Source organism: Rhyacophila brunnea, unplaced genomic scaffold (assembly GCF_057557595.1).
Source record: "Rhyacophila brunnea isolate RB1 unplaced genomic scaffold, BYU_Rbru_1.0 scaffold_24, whole genome shotgun sequence".
Lineage (NCBI taxonomy): Eukaryota > Metazoa > Arthropoda > Insecta > Trichoptera > Rhyacophilidae > Rhyacophila > Rhyacophila brunnea.
The window spans coordinates 4948511-4969063 of NW_028232904.1; the positions used below are offsets into that span (position 1 = coordinate 4948511).

Sequence of the window (20553 nt, forward strand, 5' to 3'; positions counted from 1 at the left end):
ATTCATGAAATTATTATTAATCTATCTCACATTATTTGTTTTTTTTTGTTGTCTATTATTATGTATTCACCGTATAGATAATATACGTCAATACGTAAACTAGCAACTTTGCTAACGGCTGTCAAAATAAAATACGTTTTGCAAACAAACTGCGATGCGCGTTTATTGTTCTAAAATGCAAGTCTTCACAGTTGCCTGCTGTCAGTCCTGTCATTAACACCGCCTTGAGCATATTATTGGAAAGACTACGATATAAATTAACATGGCAGCTCTTTTAAAGAAAAGAGCACTTGCCGACTACGGTCAAAACTTCCAGGTTAGTATCGGCTCTGTCATTGCAGATAGTCGATGTTATTTGACAGGTATTGTTACTTAAATTAATTTTAATTGTTTCAGGATTCTCATTCACCAGCCAAGAAGTTAAACCTCGTCAAGAAGCCATTGATTGGAAGCTCCGCCGCTGCCTTCATAGGCCTTCTCGAAAAATGCAAATCGAGCAACGATGCCTTACAGTTGTTACTTCGCGTGTCAGACTCGCTTCAATTTCAAGAAACAGACCTCGAGGAAGCCGTCAAAAAGCTCTCGGAGCACTTCCAGTCCGAAGAGGAGTCAGCAGTGCGCGTCAAAACGTTATCGTTGATCTGTGATATTGGAATCGAATGTGAAGGCGCCGACATCGCACATATGATTGAAGAAACGATCTCCCTATTAAAAAATGAAACGTCTCATAAAGTTATCGCGCAAGGTATTACCACGATATTAAAGCTTGGAAGTAAATTGCCCAACGATGAGCCCTTACATTTGAGATTGATTGCCGTTGCTAGGGAGTATTTGAAAGACACCAGCCACCAGGTTAAGTGCCGATGTCTGCAGTTGATCAGTGAATTATATCCGGTGTACGCTGATGATGATCCTAACAGATTGGCAGAGGTTGAAACCATGCTGAAGCTTCTAGGAGACTACGCTCATTCTCAGGTATTTATTTTAAATATTAGTAGAGCCCGTAAGTGACAGCCATTTGTCTCGCTTGGTCTTCCAGACAGCTTGGCGTCCTAATGACTTGGTGGTGGATTTTAACGCAGAACTGCTATTAAAAGTCTTCTTTCACACTAAACACATGGATTTTGGAGTTTAGTTTTATGTTGGAATAGACCTGTTGGTATCAGTTGTACAAATTGGATCGGGTTACACTCATACTTTGAACCTCCCTGTCTCGCTTTAAATATTTTCGTTTTCTTTTCTGTCTTTAAGTCATATTGAAGCATTCTTTTTTTATTTATGTTCAAAAAATCAAATGATTGAAACACATACCTTTTGAGTTATTAATAATAATTGATTGTTGAAAGTCTATTTAGTATTCTATTATACAAAAATATAGTCAGTCGCCTATGGGTTAATAACACTATAACTTTGTTGTCTTTCCAGGATGCCCGAGTTCGGTGCGAAGCGTTCCAGTCAATGCTGACTTTGCACCACCGCGGAATAAACCTGGACCCACGCCTCTACGACCAAGTTTGTCCGGCTCTATCCGACGATTACGAGACTGTCCGCCAGGTGGCATTGAAAATTGTTGCCGTTTTGGGAAACAAATATCCAGAAAAGTAAGAACACCCTTCTTAGTTCATGTCTGCTTCTTAGGTAGACCATATGTTTACTACACGCTCGTCAGTCTTCTTGTGTCTTTCCAGGACATGTCAGTATCCCATAATTCTGTTATATTGGTTCGATACTAGATATTTATAGGTACGGTTGTAATAATCGTACAGCTGTGAAACTAAATTGTGAAGGCATTGGAAAATTACCCCAAAAAAAAAGGATACCTGGTCTGATGATTGCCAAACTCTTCCAGGTGGTATGTTAACATTTAATGTTTGTTTTCAGTGTGGTAACACTGCCAGACGGTGAGTCAACGCTCCGGTTAGTGGATGACACGTTCGTCCGCATCTGTGGAGCTGTCAACGACTTGTCGATGAGCACACGAGCGTTAGCCTGTTCTCTGCTGGGGGAGATGCGAAAGGTCAGCCAGAAGTTCCTGCAGCAGACCCTAGACAAGAAGCTCATGAGTAATATGAGGGTAAGGATCTTGCTCATGTTTCAGACAATTTTTTTGTAAATCAAGCAACGTATTCACAAAACTATGATGAGTTACTTTAAAGTGTCATAGTGCCCCATACATTCGTTTAGTCTGCCTGTCTACTCATGCAAATTTTATTCTTTCATAAAAAGATAAATACAGCTAAAAGTTATTGAAACATTAACGCTACAAGGGCCAATTTGTAAATTGTTTTAATTTGTGTATGTCAGTATTTTTCATCTGGTATGTCCTAATGTGCCACCAAGTTTTACATATAAAGAGCATAATGACATGACATTAAACCCACATCTATGTCAACGATCGGCATAATATACAATAGCTAGACGAGTTTAGGGGTTAAGTGTACCTCATTATGAATAAGGTTGAAAAACGTTTTTTCATTATTATCAACCAGCTGTTGGACCCATCTGCCCGTCCGACCTGGTTGCTACTAAGGCCAATTATCTTGCTTTCAAAAAATTTGCGGCGTCTTACTACGGGCGTGAAGATCTCTTCACATAAATTTTGCTGCCTGTATGATTAGCTTCGTTCTTTAATTTAATAAACAAGTAGCTTCATTTTCTTTTTAATAATTTCCATGTGCTTTTTCTCTCCCTGGCACTTTGCATTAGAGTAAACTCAGTCAGAGCTCACTTTGAGCTTAGCAATCTAAGTCTTGGGCATCTTCTCCCAGGACACTCCCAGGCCAATTCTTAGATGCTTCACATCACCAATTGACGGGTCCCGTGATACTCTCAATTAAGACCGAGGGTGGTACAGGGCGGGTGTGGTGGAGAGACTTTAACTTCAATGTTCTCATTAAGTGTCTAAAGCTTTATTGCCAGATGTACTTATTATAAATTAACTTAGGTAGATTCATGCATATTTTTGTCAGATGTCTTTAAAAAAATAAATACATTGTTTAATTTTATTATTTCAATTATGCAGCGCAAGCACACCGCCCACGAAAGGGGCGCTATGCTACTAGCGTCAGGGGAATGGGCTGACGGTAGACGGTGGGGAGCCGATGCGCCATGTGAACGCCTTCAGCAGTCAACTGTAGCGCCACTTTCACTCATCGCTGGAGGGGCAGCAGGAGCGTTTGTACATGGACTTGAAGATGAATATCTCGGTAAGATGTTTATATGGTTACTTTTAAATGGATCTCTCTCAGGATGCTGCATGATGTGGCCAAAGTACGCCGTCTTTCTGGTTTTAATTTCCTTTTTGGAAGTAGTGTGAGTGATGGTGTGAGGAAAGGAAGAGTGATGTGTGAAGTATGAAGACTTATAGTTGCTGGCGGAGATAGCGAGTTTATTTGACAGATTGACAAGTGCAGTTTACATAGGTACGATGATAAACGATAACAGAGAGGTAGGTATTTTTGGCCCGAGGCACTATGATACAGAGTGACAGTTATCTACTAATCTAAAATGCGGAGTGAAATATTCGTTCAATCGTGATAGTGCAACTTGATGGATTGTGCTCTCTCCAAAGGGACTTCATTAACTTCGTGCAGGTACTATACAGTCATTTCTAATTGATGGATACACCCAATATTTCCGCATATTTCTTATTGTTCTTAAGTACCAGATTGAATGGTTGTGTGTATGCATGAAATATGTGCTCGGTGGGGACTGTGGTTCTTTTGGCTTTTGTTGGGATTAAATTGGTTTTTGCAAACTCCATGGTTCAAATAGTTATGTGAATCATCTGAACTTCTGGAAGGTCTGGGTATAGTCTGGAACCTTACAACCACATAATATTATTTCCAATCCGATCATATTTACTAATCAATTGGTGTAATAGGATCTTGGTTCTCGGTAACTTGTCGGCTTATCAAGTAGTGGGTTTTGGGTTTAATTCTCAGATCCAGCAAATTCACATGTTAATTTAGCAATTAGCTAAGATCCATTTCTCATTAAAAAAAATCTGTTTAGAAACGTGAGCCGGCCAAGATCAACATCGAATTGTAGACCCAATTAAAAAAATATATACATCTTCTCCAGAGGTGAGATCGGCGGCCGTGGAGTCGGTGTGCCAGCTGTCGTTGAACAATCCAACATTTGCAATCACATCGCTGGACTTCCTGGTGGACATGTTCAACGACGAGATCGAAGACGTCCGCCTGAAAGCCATCGACAGCCTCACCAAGATATCCAGCCACATCGTTCTCCGGGAGGACCAGTTGGAGACTATTCTCGGAGCTTTGGAGGTAAGCGTCTTAATGGTAGTCACCGGACATTTTTGTGGAAATTCCAAACAATCGGTCATTGTAATAACACTGTATCAAATAAGAACAGATCCTGAAGTCCACTACCGAATTAATTATCCAGGGAAATTTTAAATAAATACTACCTAACAGTGGCGAAAGGTAGAGGTAGGCTGTGTGTGTAGATCTTTAAAATATTTTTTATCTAATATCTATTATGGTTTGGCTTAGGTTGGGTTTCATTGAATTTCATAAACTAACCAAAACCATCTGCAATTTGTATTGTTATAGCCTATCCATGGAATAATCCAAACCGAATCGTTTATTACCCTCCAAACTTACGCTGTTTCCGTTTACAACCATTTACTAACTAGTCGAGTGTTCATGGAAGTGCTTGCGAAACTGTATACAGACATCGCTTTCCGTTTACAACCATTTACTAACTAGTCGAGTGTTCATGGAAGTGCTTGCGAAACTGTATACAGACATCGCTTCGTGTTCCGTTTTGCTTCACTCAAATCATAGTGTTCGGGTATGCTCGCATATTTGGATCAAGTAGACATTCTACCAAAATCAGAAGAATATCTTTCTTTATGGTCACTTTTTAACAAGTTTGATGTCTATGGACCAATGACATTAATATGGACGAAGCATCTAGAAAATAAAATGACACTCACTTTGTGTCGGGTCTGCCGGATGGCGAAATTCATATTTTAATATCGGTATCCTACGCTCAAATGAACATTCTGCTTGCAAGCGGTCTGGCGACACCGCTGGGTCTGCCCATACAAAATTTTTGACTGTCAGGTTTCGACTCCACCGTTATTATTGTGTTACAAAATGCCAATGTGCCTAGTTAAAAATTGTAAAAAAATCTACTAAACACTCCAAGAAAGATGGGATATCACTTTGCATGTGTTAGTATTATTTATTATTTATAAAATGCCATTTTAAGATATGCAATTGAATGACAGGAACCATTGGACAGTCAGTCGCCTGTGATTCGCTGGGCACACTTGCGTCTAATCTCCGAGAAGTCGTAAGTAACCGAGAATCTGTTTCTAACGCAATGAGTCATGACACTAATACGCCATTACAATAAAGCTTATATTACTATAAATTCTCGAAGCTTGTATCGCATAATGGAAACGGATACGTCAATGGCCACGTGACATCTACCTATACATCTGTGAATGACTTTCATGCACAATTTCTCGTGCGCGCCGGGTATGAAGTGAGTCGTCCATTTAATATGTCATTGCTATGGACGCTTAAATGTCAAACAAAAACGACACAGGTCATAATTTTTGCATTTTGCCGTGAGATACCTCTAGTAGTAATACAATGCCAATATTGAAAATGAAAGATGTTAAAATTGCTACGCCATTTACATACTCATTATTTCTTATATTTTTCGATTAATACTACATTATGGCCGGATAATCCAAATGCCGAATAAACGTTATTGAATAAATATAATCATTACAATATAAACAAATGAAAGTAAATGGTTATCGTGATAGTATACCTACCTACCATATAATTATTATGCATAAATCGATTCCAGCATAATCATGTGAATTGAGTTGTTAAAAATATTATATTATATTTATTTGATTTTCATGAATCTGCATCTGATGTGTATTTACTAATGAGACTCTTAAATTCGAAAGCGTCGCCGCTTTTACGAAATTTGCCGCATTGTAAATTAGCTTCATCTACGAAAGCAATGTTTAGTACCTACAAATAAAGCATTCATGATTGAATAAAATGAAGCACCAATTATAGGATCAATTGTAAAATAGATAATACCATTAGACAATAATCAAAATAATTCACTGAATCATAATGAAATACGGAAGAAAACAAGTACCTAGGTATGACAATTATCAACAAACGCGGGCTGTCAGTTGCAATCTGTCAAAAATCGACTCTGCCGAATTTAGCAATCGGTTCGCTAAACTTATGATAGAGGGGCATTAGGTGTTCGAGTTCGGCGAGATGCTTATGTACAAAATTTCCATGAACGGAATTATACGTTTTGCACGCCATCTGGCGTAAAATCGCATTCGAAAATATTGGATGAAAGGCCCCTATGTTCAATGAAAACAAGTATGACTGACAAAGCGTGTGCTATTATTGTCGGATCTCCTATAGCCTACCTCCACTATTATAGGTTGACTTAGGCAGGGTTCAATTCGGTGGTTTCCAAACTTTATGTCACTATGCCTCCCTTTTAAAAAAATCTATTCTATGCGCCTCCCCCTCATTTATTTCATTAATAATACAGACACCTTTTAAAATATCAAAAAATGCACCAATACAAAAATGAAAAAAAAATATATAAAAATATACAAGGTTATATATTCTTATATCATATTCATTTTTAAATTAATTTGTTTTTCATGCGAATGAATGTGCTTGTTTATTAGCACAAAGTGCTCTTTTTCCACTAAATGGGATCGGTATTTGATGCATATCGGTACAGAACCACATATTTAAAATATTTAATAGCCCTGAAACAAAGTAGCGCGCCTTTTTTTTACTATTAATATAATAATGTGAAAAGTGCATTAATTAGCAAACTATCCAAGAACTCAGTGAATAGATTTTTGTTTGCTTCAATATATCTGGCGCAGAAATCACTTAATAGTGAAAACATGGCAAACTTATTTTTTTGGTAATTTTTATTTCCAAAGCTTTAATTTTTTATGAATGCCTTCACTTTGTCCTTTTTATATTAGTGAATGCATTAGTGGTCCTTGCATTGATTTATTCACTCAATTTATTAAAAATTCCAACCAAATAGATAAGTTTAACAACAAAATTATCATGTTAATTCGTGTAATTTGCCTCAAATTTTAATATTATGATTTCATTTTTTCACGAGATAGCCAGTGCGCTTCACAATAGTATAGAAGTGAGGTATAATAAAATTAGTCTCCATATTATCTTCAGACAGGTTTGCAAACAATCTTTTATAGCGGCCGTTTTATAAACTATGCTTTTGCAGACTGCAAATCTGTGGCTACATTAATTGTGTTAAACTTTTCACGCTTCCCTTTGCAACACTCCGCGCCTCCCAGTTTGGAAATCGCTGGTTTAATTATTGAATTTTACAAATTAAGAAAAACAATCTACAATTTGTATTCTTAGTTCAATGAAAATAAATAAGTAAGACTGACAAAGTTCAGTGTGTACTATTTATGTCGGATCTTAACAGCCTACCTCCACACTTTGCCGCTGCTGCCAAATAATTAGACCAAAGATTTTAACCTTTCCGAGTTGCAACGTTATCACATTACATTTACTGATCTGATTTTGTTTGACAGGACTACTCAATGGATGTCCGTGAAGGTCTTCATCGAATGCTGGCATCCTGCACCCTGGCTTCCAAAGTATGCCTCGGAATGTGCGTCGACAAGATTTTGGACAACCTCAAGAAATACCCACAGGTTTGCACACTACACTTATTTTTAATTTCCGTTTAACAGTAGCAGACTTCAAGAGTAATTTTATTGTCAATAGCAATTATGTAAAATACAAATGAAAATCGGAGTGAGATATTCAGCCTTTGATGCCACGATACAGAGTGATTGATATGGAGTAATAGACTAAGATGATTGAATACTGCTGACACTGAATATCCCACCAATTTCAGTCATCCAAATGAAGTATTGGCTGCTGGCCTGGGAAATCTATAATATAATAATTTATATTATTTGATGTAAAATTCTTATTTGTAACTCGTAACTAGATTCGTGTGAAATGCATGTAATAGACAATCTTATTTTTCATCATTGGCGTTTCTCACTGAGTAAGCATGAATCAATATGCTGATGACTTGTGAAAAATGTATAGAAAAGTAATTCAATAATATTTCCGTGATCGATTCGTATGTCACGGATTCTGGTGACAATGCTTGTTCTCAAAGGATTTATGATCGTGATCACTTTTTGGGTGTTTAGTGATATGTTAGAATAGCCTCGCTGATGTGTTAATTCTTGTGTTTTCATTTAAATAATAAACACTTATATGATTTAAAAAAATCATTATCGGTTATCCAGGACAAGAAGTCGACATACTGCTGTCTCCAGAAAATCGGAGCATCCCACCCTGAGCTGACGCTGCCCCTCGTGCCACAGCTTCTCAGCATACACCCCTTCTTTGATATGCCGCAGCCGGACGTGGAAGACCCTGCATGTATCCTAATAAAATATATTTTATTTTTCTTCCCAAAAATGTTGAAAGCCTCCTTCTATAGAGATAAAGTCTTAATTGAAAAAAGGACCATTGGTACACATATGAAATTAGCTACAATTGACTTTGCATTACACGTTCATTTGCAGATAACTTCACATTACTGTTATGAAATTTATTTGATAATTTGCAGGACATATAAAAAGACAATCTATCGCGATGGATAGATAAGCAGCTTTGGCATTATTAGTTAAAATTTAGTTAAAAATCATGTAAAATTTGTGTAAAACCGTTCTCGAGTAAGTAATCACACTGAACATAAAAAATAGCCGCATAATAGATGTATGTTTCTATCTTATTAATCTGGTTTGTGCTATAGATATCATCAATGTCTCCGTCCAACAGGCAGACTGTGACGTTTTGGTAACCGTCGTAGTCCAATGCGCAAGAGTGGTTTCTCTTATCGGGGGGTTCTATACATTTTGTGTTTGATTCCCAGTGAGGTTACAATGATATCTCTATGTGATTTTCTCAAGGCTGGGGATTTCTGTTATATATTGATATATAGTGCCCTCATGGAAAAAAATTACCTAGTAGAAAACAATTGAAAATAAGTAGGTTACACGCGATAAACATTTGGTCTATTTTGACTATCATCAATCGTGTGAGGAAATATCACAATATTTTGGAATTTACCTTAACATTTTCTGGACAGATATTTGTGTGCTGATCCTCGTTTTGAATGCCGCCCAACACTGTAGCGCCATGCTGCAATTGTTTGAAGAGCACACCACTAAGCATTATTCATACCTGAGGGATACCATGCCGCATCTGGTACCACCATTACCAATCGGTGAGTAATAGCGCCTGTACACGTGCATATATTTACTAGCACCAATAGTGTGTATTTTAAACTATCACGATAACTGTTTACACTTACAAGTGCTGACTGTCTCGTCAATCTCATTCTTCAAGAGTAAGTGAGACGCGATGTTGTCATTTTATGGTACAATTTGACATGAAGACTTATTCATAATTTCAGGTGACACATTGACATCAGCAGCGGCAGGTCTGTACTCGGAGACTACCCACCTCATAAAAGGACAGCCGCACATTGCTTCGAATACCCGCAACCTCCTGGACACCATCATGGCCAATGTTGACAACGCTGGAACATCCATTCGGGTTCGCGCCACTCTACTGGCTGCCGCTCAGAAACAACTTAACAGGTAAAATTATAAATTTTAGGTGTTATAGTATATACATAATAAAAATGTTGAATACGATGACGCCTATTCGACACTTGCATTCTGACAGTGATGTTTTGTGGTATCGAATGATGGCACCTTACAAAGGATCAGAGCAACGGTATATTGAGCTTCGAGAACAGATGTTTGCAATGGATACTGTGTGTGCGGTGGATAAGAGAGTGAACTGTGCAGCCTCTCATCACGCCGAGAGTGAAGAGGCGACGTTGGACCTGGCTCGGCCACGTGCAGCGGACCCCTCGAAAGAATCTCAACCTGCTTGCCTAGCAAGCCAACCGGATTCCGGCGTCATGGAAGGCCACTAAATATTATCTAGAGAGTGTAATAATAATTCAGCAACACCAACCAATAGTAATCATTTATCGAATACACATTGAAAGAATAATATGAATGCTACGTGCTTTTCATGCAAATTCTTTTCTTCTGGGCTAACTTTCGGGTTGCCATTTCACTTGTGAAGGCAGATTAGATATACAAAAACACTTTACTTTTTATTCGTAATTATCATTATACGAGGGTGGGTCACTAAGTCCTTAGAAAAGCCGACAGGTGGCGCGACTAGTACTGTAAGCGGTTTGTTTTCATGCAGCGGCACTACCGATTCAGTATGCTGCGAAGTTTCAATCAGATTGGTCGGGTTGTTGTGTGTTTCTCGTACATTTAAAAAAAAAATTTGCTTGTGGAAAATGGAAAAATGGAAAATGGAGAAAATTGAGTTTAGAGCTGTTATTAAACATTTTAATATAAAAGGGTTAACAGCAAAGGAAATAAAAAATGAGTTGGATTTAGTTCACGGCATATCTGCTCCTTCACTTGCAACTATTTATAACTGGTTAAATGAATTTAAACGTGGTCGTACATCAACAAAGGATGAACCACGCTCAGGACGTCCTGTAGAGGTGACTACACCAGAAATGATCAATAAAATCCACGATATGGTGTTAAGTGACCGAAGATTAAAGTTGAGTGAGATAATTGAGGTTACAGGGATCTCAAAAGGTAGCGTCATTTCTATTTTACATGACAAATTGGGCATGAAAAATATTTCTGCAAGATGGGTGCCGCGTTTGCTCACAGTCGACAATAAACGCAATAGGGTGGTGGCCTCTAAAGCCCTGTTGTCGCTCATGCAACGCAATCCGGATGAATTTTTTCGTCGCTTTGTGACTGTAGATGAAACATGGATACACCACTATACTCCCGAGACGAAAGAACAGTCAAAGCAGTGGATTGCGAAGGCAAACCATGTCCAAAGAAGGCGAAAACCGTAAAATCAGCTGGTAAGGTTATGGCTACTGTATTTTGGGATGCACGTGAAATTATTTTCGTTGACTATTTGGAAAAAGAAAAAAAATAACAGGGAATTATTATACATCTTTATTGGACCAGCTAAAAAACAAAATTGAAGAAAAACGGCCTCATTTAAACAGGAAAAAAATCCTCTTTCATCAGGACAATGCCCGTGTTCACACATGTTTACGATCAATGGCTAAAATTGAAGAATTGAAGTTCGAATTGGTCGACCACCCACCGTATTCGCCAGATTTAGCCCCCAGTGACTTTTTCCTTTTCCCAAACTTAAAAAAATGGCTAAGTGGACAACGTTTTTTTTCAAATGAAGAAGTCATCGATCGGACAAATGCTTATTTTGAGGACCTTCCGAAAACTTATTTTTCTGACGGTTTAAAAAATATTGAGAAACGTCTAACCAAGTGTATTGAGCTCCAAGGAGATTATGTTGAGAAATAAAAAAAAAATACAAAAATAAAAACTGTTTTAATGCTTTTTTCTAAGGAATTATTGACCCACCCTCGTATTATGCGTTATTTGTAAGAAAACTTATTTAGCACGACACAAAGATAGTTTCAACGTAATATTTACAGACAAGTCATGATAAACCACTAGGTTGACCTGAGGACAATAATTGAAATCAATGGCGTCCAGCTCGATCGAGTCTATAACTACATCTATCTCGGAAAACAAAGTGTTTATAGGTGGTATGCATGACTAATTGTGTTCTTCTGTCCTCTAACTGTGTTCAGACGTCTAAATATCATTTTAAAGAGTGATCTCCAATTGTGCCCCAAGCCTTTAAAATGGGTGTTTAAACAATGCAAAACTTTGTCTCTTAGTAATAAAAATCCAGAAATTATGAGTCGTACAATGTGTTATGGAGAAGTGTATGTTAAGCATCACGTGCAGACAGAGAGAGGATCAAACGAGAGTATGATTAAGTTTGCCAAAACCCTTAACTGGAGATGGATCAGACACATGCCGCTGGACGAATGCGATAATCCAATGGTATCCAAGAGATATGTCTAAAAGACAACCGAAAGGCCACCCCAATGTATGCTGTACTGACATCATGGTTAAGGTTTGGTGGAATTAAATGGCAGGGAAGAACAGGTCTTCATCCAGCAGGGGATTGCGAAATTTACAAATATGTAATTTCCAGAACTCCATATCATTCTCACAATACATGTTAATTTTGCTCTGACTAACACATCTACCGTAATGAAAACAAGAACTACCATCAAGTATTTTAATACAAAGATTTATTATTGCTGCCTCTTTTTATTGTCAAACTCGTCAATGATATTTTTTTATCATCAGGCTAGCAGAGATCGAGCCGTCTGTGAGCGGTGCGGCGAACTTCACGGCGCTTTACATGGGATGCGAGTTACTCCTGACTTCCGTTTTATCGAACAAACTGTGGAACAATCCAACAGCACTAGCTTCTCCGCAGGGTCTGATTATCAAGAACTGTATTGCCACATTGCTCAATAATTGCCTTAAGTAAGTAAGCACTTCATGAGTTTTCTTAATTAACTATGTAACATTGGTTTCACATCATATGTACTAATATTAATTTTTTCAGGTTTCGAGTGGTTTGGATCCGAGCTATCGATCTGTCTATGATTCATGCAAATTATTTCTTATATTTACGTTTAAACTGAGGTACTTCAAATTCCGCTGATCAACTTTTTTTCAAGAATTTTTTTAGCCCCCTCCATGGGGGCCATGGGAATAAGTTTTGTGAACTCTTTTGTTTGTTCAAGCCACGCTATTTAAATATAAAATGACAGTATTTGACTGTAGGTTTTACAAATTTAAATAATTAAATGCAATAATGCAGTTACTTTTATTTGATGTACAATATGTGCATGGAAAAATCAATTCTTCTAATGAAAAATGTCTGTTTTTGATTTGTACATAGTAAGTTGGAAACTGGCAATATTTTGATATGTGGTAACTAAAAATAGCACTCACACCCTACACCGGTGTGCACCACTTCCTTTGTGGCTCTCAGCTCCAGTATCTCTGTAATTATCATGCATTTCTCTTTCATATTTCCAGACTACAGCACCTTTTCGTTGGGTGTGCCAATGAAGACATTTCAGCCGTGAAACAGTTGAGTCTCCGAGCTCTGGCCTTGCAGTTGGTGTATATTGTGCGAGGAAGTAATCAATCGGCGCTTGCACCGTGCCACGCTCTCATGCAAGAGATCGAAGACTTGGATAAATTCCTCTCAGAATACGGTATAGAAACTTTATATCCTGATGAAAGATTCAGGCATTTATTGAATTTTATACACCGCCGTCAAGTCTCAGTATTTAGTGTAATATTTGGATTTTTTTAGAAATTAAAAATGTGTCTCGATATAAAAGGATTACAAGGTATAAGGTAAATACGTTTTTATTTTCTAGACAGACTGTTTTTTTTTTTAAATTAAATAAAAATTTCATGAATTGATATATTGTGGGGTTGCTGCCAAAAGTTGGTATGTCGGTAATTTAGGTATTTAGAGTTGTATATAAATATGTATGTTAGAAAAAAAAATCAAGGTCGTTCGATATATGGAACATGCACTTAAGCGCCGGCTAGACGCTCATGCTTTACGACAAGCTTACCTATACAAACCGGTTTGTATCGGGAAGCCCGTGTGTATGGATGGGAAAACTGAAGCTCGCGCAAACCAAAAAGCACTGTAAAAGTCTATACCGCGCAGGCAAGTCGCTGCTGTCTAGCCGGCGCAATAAAGCAGAAAGAAATTAGTATTACATATGCCTTATTTTAGAGGGCATGTCAAACTTCAAATTGCAATTAAAGTGTAAAAATTATAAGTTGAAGTGCCATGGCCGCCGTCGTGGCGCTGCGAAAAAATTGTCAGTATTCTAGTTCTCAAAACGGCCACACTTCACGTTAAACTTGCCGCAGTCTACTCCATAACATGATTTCGAGACTTATAAGACCCCATGGATATATAATTTGTATGTTCAATATAATATAGAATGTTACATTCTCAAATCTTGTGAATTATTTGTTGGAATTAAAGAAATGGTTTAATATGAATTGATGATCAAAAATTTTTCCAGTATGACGGTAATACGATCAAACGTGTTCAACGAGCCCACACATTTCTAGTTCTGGGTGCTGAACATAGTGTTTATTTTATTTGCAGGTTTGAACCCAGATCAGTTCACGATCGGTGTGTTCCAACAGATCTCACTTCTGGTGGAACCAAAGCCAGGTCCTGTGGCCAGATGCCTGCTTCCGTTGCTACAAAGTGTCCCCCCTTCGCACATTCCAAGGCCTAACGTTAATGTGAGTTATACTGTTTTTAACACAGAGACTTAGAAAAAACCATCCAAAAAACTGAAGAAAATACTACAAACATATTAGAGACAAGTCATTTCACATTGCAGAGCTCCATTATCACCCGCATTTGAACACATTATTAGATTCACTCAGTCAATTACTTAAATTGTTAAAATATACGCTAAACTTGGTTTTACCTCCCACCATCCACCACATCTTCACACCTGTTATACTGGCGTAACAAACGTAAGGCCCTTGAAAGTTGTCCCAGGAGAAAATTCCCATGGCCTTGGTTGGCATGCACTATAGTGAGCTCGATTATGGTCAATCCTTGATAAAAAAAGGCCTTTTTGCTCTCTGTAAAATGCCGCAAACTTTTCCTTATAGATGTCAAGCCACAATGGCCGACCGGCCCAAATGAGGGTCGGACTGGCTTGAGAAGCTCTTTGCTGTTTATTAACATGGAGACACTTGCGGAGGATATAAATGGTGTTATTTTTGCTTATATGTATACAATTTATGAAAGGGTTAACTGTCAAACCATACTGTGATAATGCGCTCACTGTATGACATTTACGATCAGTATTAACGGGTGTTTTTTTTAGAGGTATAGAACTTTAAGCTGGCAGCACTTTTTTAATTGGCGGCCATTTTGTCAGCTGTTAAGTGATTTATGTTTAGTTTGGTTTGGCATTTCAACATGGATAGACTGACGCCTGAACAACGCTTCCAAATTGTGAAAATTTATTTTAAAACAAGATTGCCGTTGATCCCGATTTTCATAAGCGAATTTTGTTTAGCGATGAAGCTCACTTTTGGTTGAATGGATACGTCAATAAACAAAAGTGCCGTATTTGGAGTGATGATAATCCTCAAGTGTATGTTGAGACACCGTTACATCCAGAAAAATTGACTGTTTGGTGTGCTTTATGGGCTGGTGGAATAATTAGTCCGTACTTCTTTAAAAACGATGCTGGCCAGAACGTTACAGTCAATGGTGACCGCTATAGAGCCATGATTACTGACTTTTTCGTACATCAATTGAACAACCATGATGTGCAGGAGCTGTGGTTTCAACAAGACGGCGCAACATGTCACACAGCTCGTGCCACAATTGATTTATTGAAGGAAACGTTTGGTAACCGCATAGTTTCACGTTTCGGACCCGTGAATTGGCCTCCAAGATCGTGCGATTTAACGCCGCTTGACTATTTTCTGTGGGGATATGTAAAATCGCTAGTCTACGTCGATAAGCCCGAAACGATTGACCACTTGGAGGACAACATTCGCCGCGTTATTGCCGATATACGGCCACAAATGTTGGAAAAAGTCATCGAAAATTGGACCTCCAGATTAGACTACGTCCGAGCCAGCCGTGGCGGTCATATGCCAGAAGTCATATTTAAATTATAATGCCAGAAGAGCATCTTTCGAATAAAATAAATTTCATGTCAATATAAAAAGTCATCTTTGTTTTATTCCATTTCAAAGTTCTATACCTCTAAAAAAAACACCCTTTAGTATCAGCAAATTATCGTGAATAGAGTCACGCTTGAACAATGCTACCAAATCATCCAAATTTACTTTGAAAATCAGTGTAAACTTTACACGTAAGCGGCATCATCGAACCTTATTTCTTCATAAATGAGGCTGGAGAAATGATTTTTTTTTTTTTTTTTGAAAGTATGGATGACATTAATCCGAGATGTGGTTTCAACAGGATGGTGCTACGTGTCATAAGGCAAATGTATTCAACAACTTATAGAAATCAAAATTTGCCGATAAGACCTCCAAGGTCGAGCGATTTGACATCTCTTGATTATTTTCTGTGGGGCTACAAAAAGTCACTGGATTATGCTGATAAACCAGTAACAATTGACGCCTTGAAAGCCAATACAGGAAAACCTCGTTAATACGAATTCCATGGGACCAAAAATCGAAAAAAAATTCAGTATTACGAAATGTGTGGGGGAAAAATATTAAAAATTTAAAAAAATTTTTTTTTTTTGATTTTCATTAATTTCGTTTCTGATCATCGATGTGCCTAAAGCGTCAATTACATTGAGCGATTCAGCTACTGCGATTTGATGATTACACACAAAACTTTCCATTCGTTAAGAAGCCACAAGCCAGCGACTATTTTGACAGAACGTAGTTCGTTTTTTTACCGGGATGTTGCTACTGCGCAGACGGAGTAGGCCCACACGCCGGCGTGTAAAGTTGACCGGCTTTCAACTTTTCTCGGTAGTGTTTAAAACCTGCTTGTTAGCTTGTTCGATGATTACACTGGGCGACTTTACAGGCAGATTATAAATTTGCCAACAAACAGCTCGTAAAGAACCTCAATGTAATTGACGCTTAACGAATTGGGTCATAAAATATCAGGATTATTTTTTTACCATCATAAAACAAGTAATTTTTGATGTTTTAATTAATATATATAATATAATAATGTTTTAGTCTGTCACAATTTTCAATGACTAGCTCATGAAATAGTGTACTTTATTACGATTTATAGAATATTTTTATATTATCATTTCGAATTACGAAATTCGAATTAAAGGTATGGTTTTATATGAAAATAATGTTTAAGGGACTTTTTTTTCGGGAAAATTTCGAATTACGGCGAATTTCGAATTATCAGTGTTCTTACTAACGAGGTTTTACTGTACTGTTTGCGTTATTTATGATATGCAACCAGCAGTGCTCGAAAATGTAGCCCAAAATCGGGACTGGACGTCCAGAATGCGCTTCGTCATGAACAGCCGCAGTGGCCATATGCTCGAATTTTCAAATATTATTGCCATGTATTGATCTTCCGAATAAAAATACACAAAGTTCGTATCCAAACTATTTCAAAGAAATGGATTTTGTTACCAAGTATTTTTGAAAATTTCAGATTCGAATGTGCAGTGCCTGTATACTTGAGCCGACCGGTGACACTGACATGGCGATAAAATTCACAGCGGGCTTAGTCGCGGCAATACCTCTGGAGGCAGAAATCTTACACGCGCGTGATGCCGGAGCGTTACGTCTGCGAGTGAAATATCCTGATCAGCACGCGAGAGTAGCAGTGCCACGAGCTGGCGACTTGAGAAAACTGTATCACGGGGCCGATGACAGTAAGTAGCATTTTTTGATGAAATCATACACAGACGTGATTTAATGCACAAAAGTGAACATGTCATTGCGCATCAGATAAAAAAACAGTGATTTTATATCGGCACTAAGAATATAAAGAAATATTGGGTACGTTTACATTGTTTGAAAGCACAGAACAATTAATAAATAAGATAGAAATGCGAGAGTTAGTTTCGATAGACTGAAACATTCACTTTAATTTTTGTTTATGACATTTGCGTTATATGTTTATTCCATATTTCTCCACACTATAGAATTAGAACTAATAGAATTATACCTTTTTCTACACTGAAAGGTTATCAAGTTATTTTTGTTCCCTGATTGAAAGGATAATTCTTAACCTGGAATGTCATTTCATTATGATCACTTTATTCATTATCATCGTTATATCTTTGCGTGATGGCGACTTTTTGACCAGGGATCCATCACTATGATCGTGTCTGAGCGCATTGCATTAAGGTGACGCATCAGTGAAACGCCAAATAATTTTCAACTGTACGGGCGACGAAATTTTGGACTCGCTGCCATTCACTGAGAGAAAGTTGACCCAGGAACACGTCACTTTGCTGCGTGATGGCGACGGGTCAATTAATTCTAAAATCGTGTAAAAACGTTACTCATTTACTTTAAAAAGAAAACATGTCAATGAATATATTATTATTGTTACTAATAGAACAATAAACAGAACATAAAATGGACGTATGTTGGATTTATATGACAATTAATATTTCGTTTGACAGGCGTCATTTTCACCCGCCACCCGCAATCCGCGCATCGCCTAGCGACGATCTTTTTAGACCGTGCCTCAACTAATGCATGGCCTTAAGATTGTTTGGAATTTCTATTTTTGCCTGTGACTTACCTAACTTGAATAGCTATAATGAATGCTACACAATAATATTTAACAGGTTCCACTATGTTGAAAAATTATGCCAAGTGAATACTGACACAATTAATAAATCTTCACTTTTTTTTCAGATGTCTCGCCTGAAGAGGGCTCGAATCTCCGCCTGCTAACCAAAGTCCTGGTGTCGCATCAAGTATGGACAGAGGCGTGCCCCATCGAGATCTCTCTCTGCCTGGCCGTGCCCGATCAGGTAGGAATGGGGCGGAAGGAAGCGTCATTGATTGACCTCGGCAAACCCGTCAAGGTCAACATCGCCCCGTTGGCTATCAAGCGGGGAATTTAGATTTGTAACTACGTAATATTACCATAGCAACACTAATAAAAAGAATAATAAATAATATTTAAATTACCTCAATTATTTTTCATTATATTATTATCCACTGCAAGATTTATCTTTACAGACATTTGTAGGGTTTACGGATAACCGAAGACTCCCTCTCTTCGGCATTTTTATTCCAACCTGCTACAACTGTTCCAAATTATGATTATATCCAAAATAAATGGTATGTTTATTCCGGTTCCATGACAAAACAGAACAACAATAAATATAACTTTGACCTTTCAGGAAAAATATAAATTTAATATTGAAAATGTCCTATCTCTAATATGTTGATAGATTTTTAAAAGCACAGATTTTCAATACGCCATAATAATGATCTGTTATCATTCAACCTGAATCAAACAAACGAAATGGGACCGTTTGGTAAATGTCAACGTAAACGCTTTTCTGACGACTAATTAGTGTTGCCAGTACTTAAAATTATTTCAATAACATTAGTCTTTAAAACAGAAATACATTTATTGAAACGTCAACTAGTTATATAATTCTAACGTATCGTCGTCTACAATAAAGCCGCGTTGACACGGTCCAAATACGATCCAAGTACACTTGGATCGAGTGCCATCCAAGTGACAGCTTCATACTAAATATTCCTATCCAAGTTAACTTGGATGAGTAGGACGCGGTCCAAGTAGCTTGGATAGGAATAATTAGTATGAAGATGTCTCATACGAGTGCACTTGGATGGCACTCGGTCCAAGTGTACTTGGACCGTGTCAACGCGCTTAACACAAATTTAACAAACTGTCGTATTCATTTATTTTAAATGTACAAAATATAAATAATGCTTCATGAATGGGTAGCTATTTAGCTCATTTATTAAGATTTATAGGTATGACAAAAGTTTTTAACAATTACTTTTGCCTAAAACTTTTCATAATTGCCCACTTGTTTGTATTCATGTCGAGAGTATGATATTGTGACTTAGACGACAATCGAACATAAATTATTATTAAATTGAATTTAATATAAAACCTAATCATTCCGGGTTGATTTAACAGTTTGTAGTTTAGAATCTCCGTTACAAACTAAATAAAATCATGGTCTGACATTTAATAATTATAGGTAGGTAATGATATTAAATCGAACTCTTTGCCTTAGAAAATATGGCTGGATTTTGAGATAATAAGACTAAAAGTGGCTTCTTGTTCGCGTATGGTTAGTTATGAATAATAGGTATTGATTATTAATCTATAATAATATACATAATTCAAGTGAACTCCTATGGTGTAAATCCCTAAAATATTAATATGAACATCTCACGTTATATAAATGCCGAATAATGCTTATCAACACTGATAGATTGCCATTAGTCTATGGAACGTCCGAATCGGTTTGACGTTTCATGTCAAACCATTTCTGATGGTCCGAGAACGGTTTGATTTTCAATGATACACTGAACCAAACGTTAAATCTCAAACCATTTCCGGTCTACTTTCAACTCATACAATCTGTCATATATTGTCTATGGTTTAGTTTGGTTTGTTTGATTCAGATTCAATGATACGAATCTTAAATCAAATTATATAAGTGTTGGCGCCAAGCTTAGGATATCTCATCTTTATCAATATAATATGTTCAAGATGATTGGGTGACTAGGTATAACGAAATAATGACCTAACCTAACCTAAATTAATGTTTCATTTTTCCCCTGGGTGTTCTGTTTTGTCCGGTTACCGTTTATTCCACCCATTGAGTCTTGCGTGATCTGTGCAGTATTTATTCATATATTCTTACTGTTAAATATTTCACGCATATTTTTTGACATGTCAGCTGAATGTCTACCATTTAAAACAAGGATCATTTCTACAC

The 20553-nt window shown here is 37.3% G+C and overlaps 1 protein-coding gene across 1 annotated transcript; it reads left to right on the plus strand.

Annotated features, from left to right (window-relative positions):
• The first annotated feature begins 110 nt into the window (after positions 1-110).
• On the plus strand, positions 111-18750 carry IntS4 (integrator complex subunit 4). The gene is made up of 15 exons (XM_085951531.1): positions 111-316; positions 397-975; positions 1426-1601; positions 1882-2074; positions 3023-3206; positions 4084-4289; positions 7619-7741; positions 8354-8489; positions 9202-9339; positions 9529-9715; positions 12368-12550; positions 13112-13293; positions 14217-14359; positions 17253-17475; positions 18473-18750. Exons 1-15 carry the CDS (start codon positions 263-265, stop codon positions 18682-18684), a joined length of 2919 nt encoding a protein of 972 aa, XP_085807657.1. The 5' UTR covers positions 111-262; the 3' UTR covers positions 18685-18750.
• Positions 18751-20553: the final 1803 nt, after the last annotated feature.

Excerpts from the sequence above, each read along its gene's own strand:
- IntS4 (XM_085951531.1), top strand. The coding sequence starts at position 263 with ATGGCAGCTCTTTTAAAGAAAAGAGCACTTGCCGACTACGGTCAAAAC. Across the intron at positions 4,290-7,618 it reads CTATTCTCGGAGCTTTGGAG|GACTACTCAATGGATGTCCG; the intron begins GTAAGCGTCTTA and ends TTTGTTTGACAG. Across the intron at positions 7,742-8,353 it reads ACCTCAAGAAATACCCACAG|GACAAGAAGTCGACATACTG; the intron begins GTTTGCACACTA and ends TCGGTTATCCAG.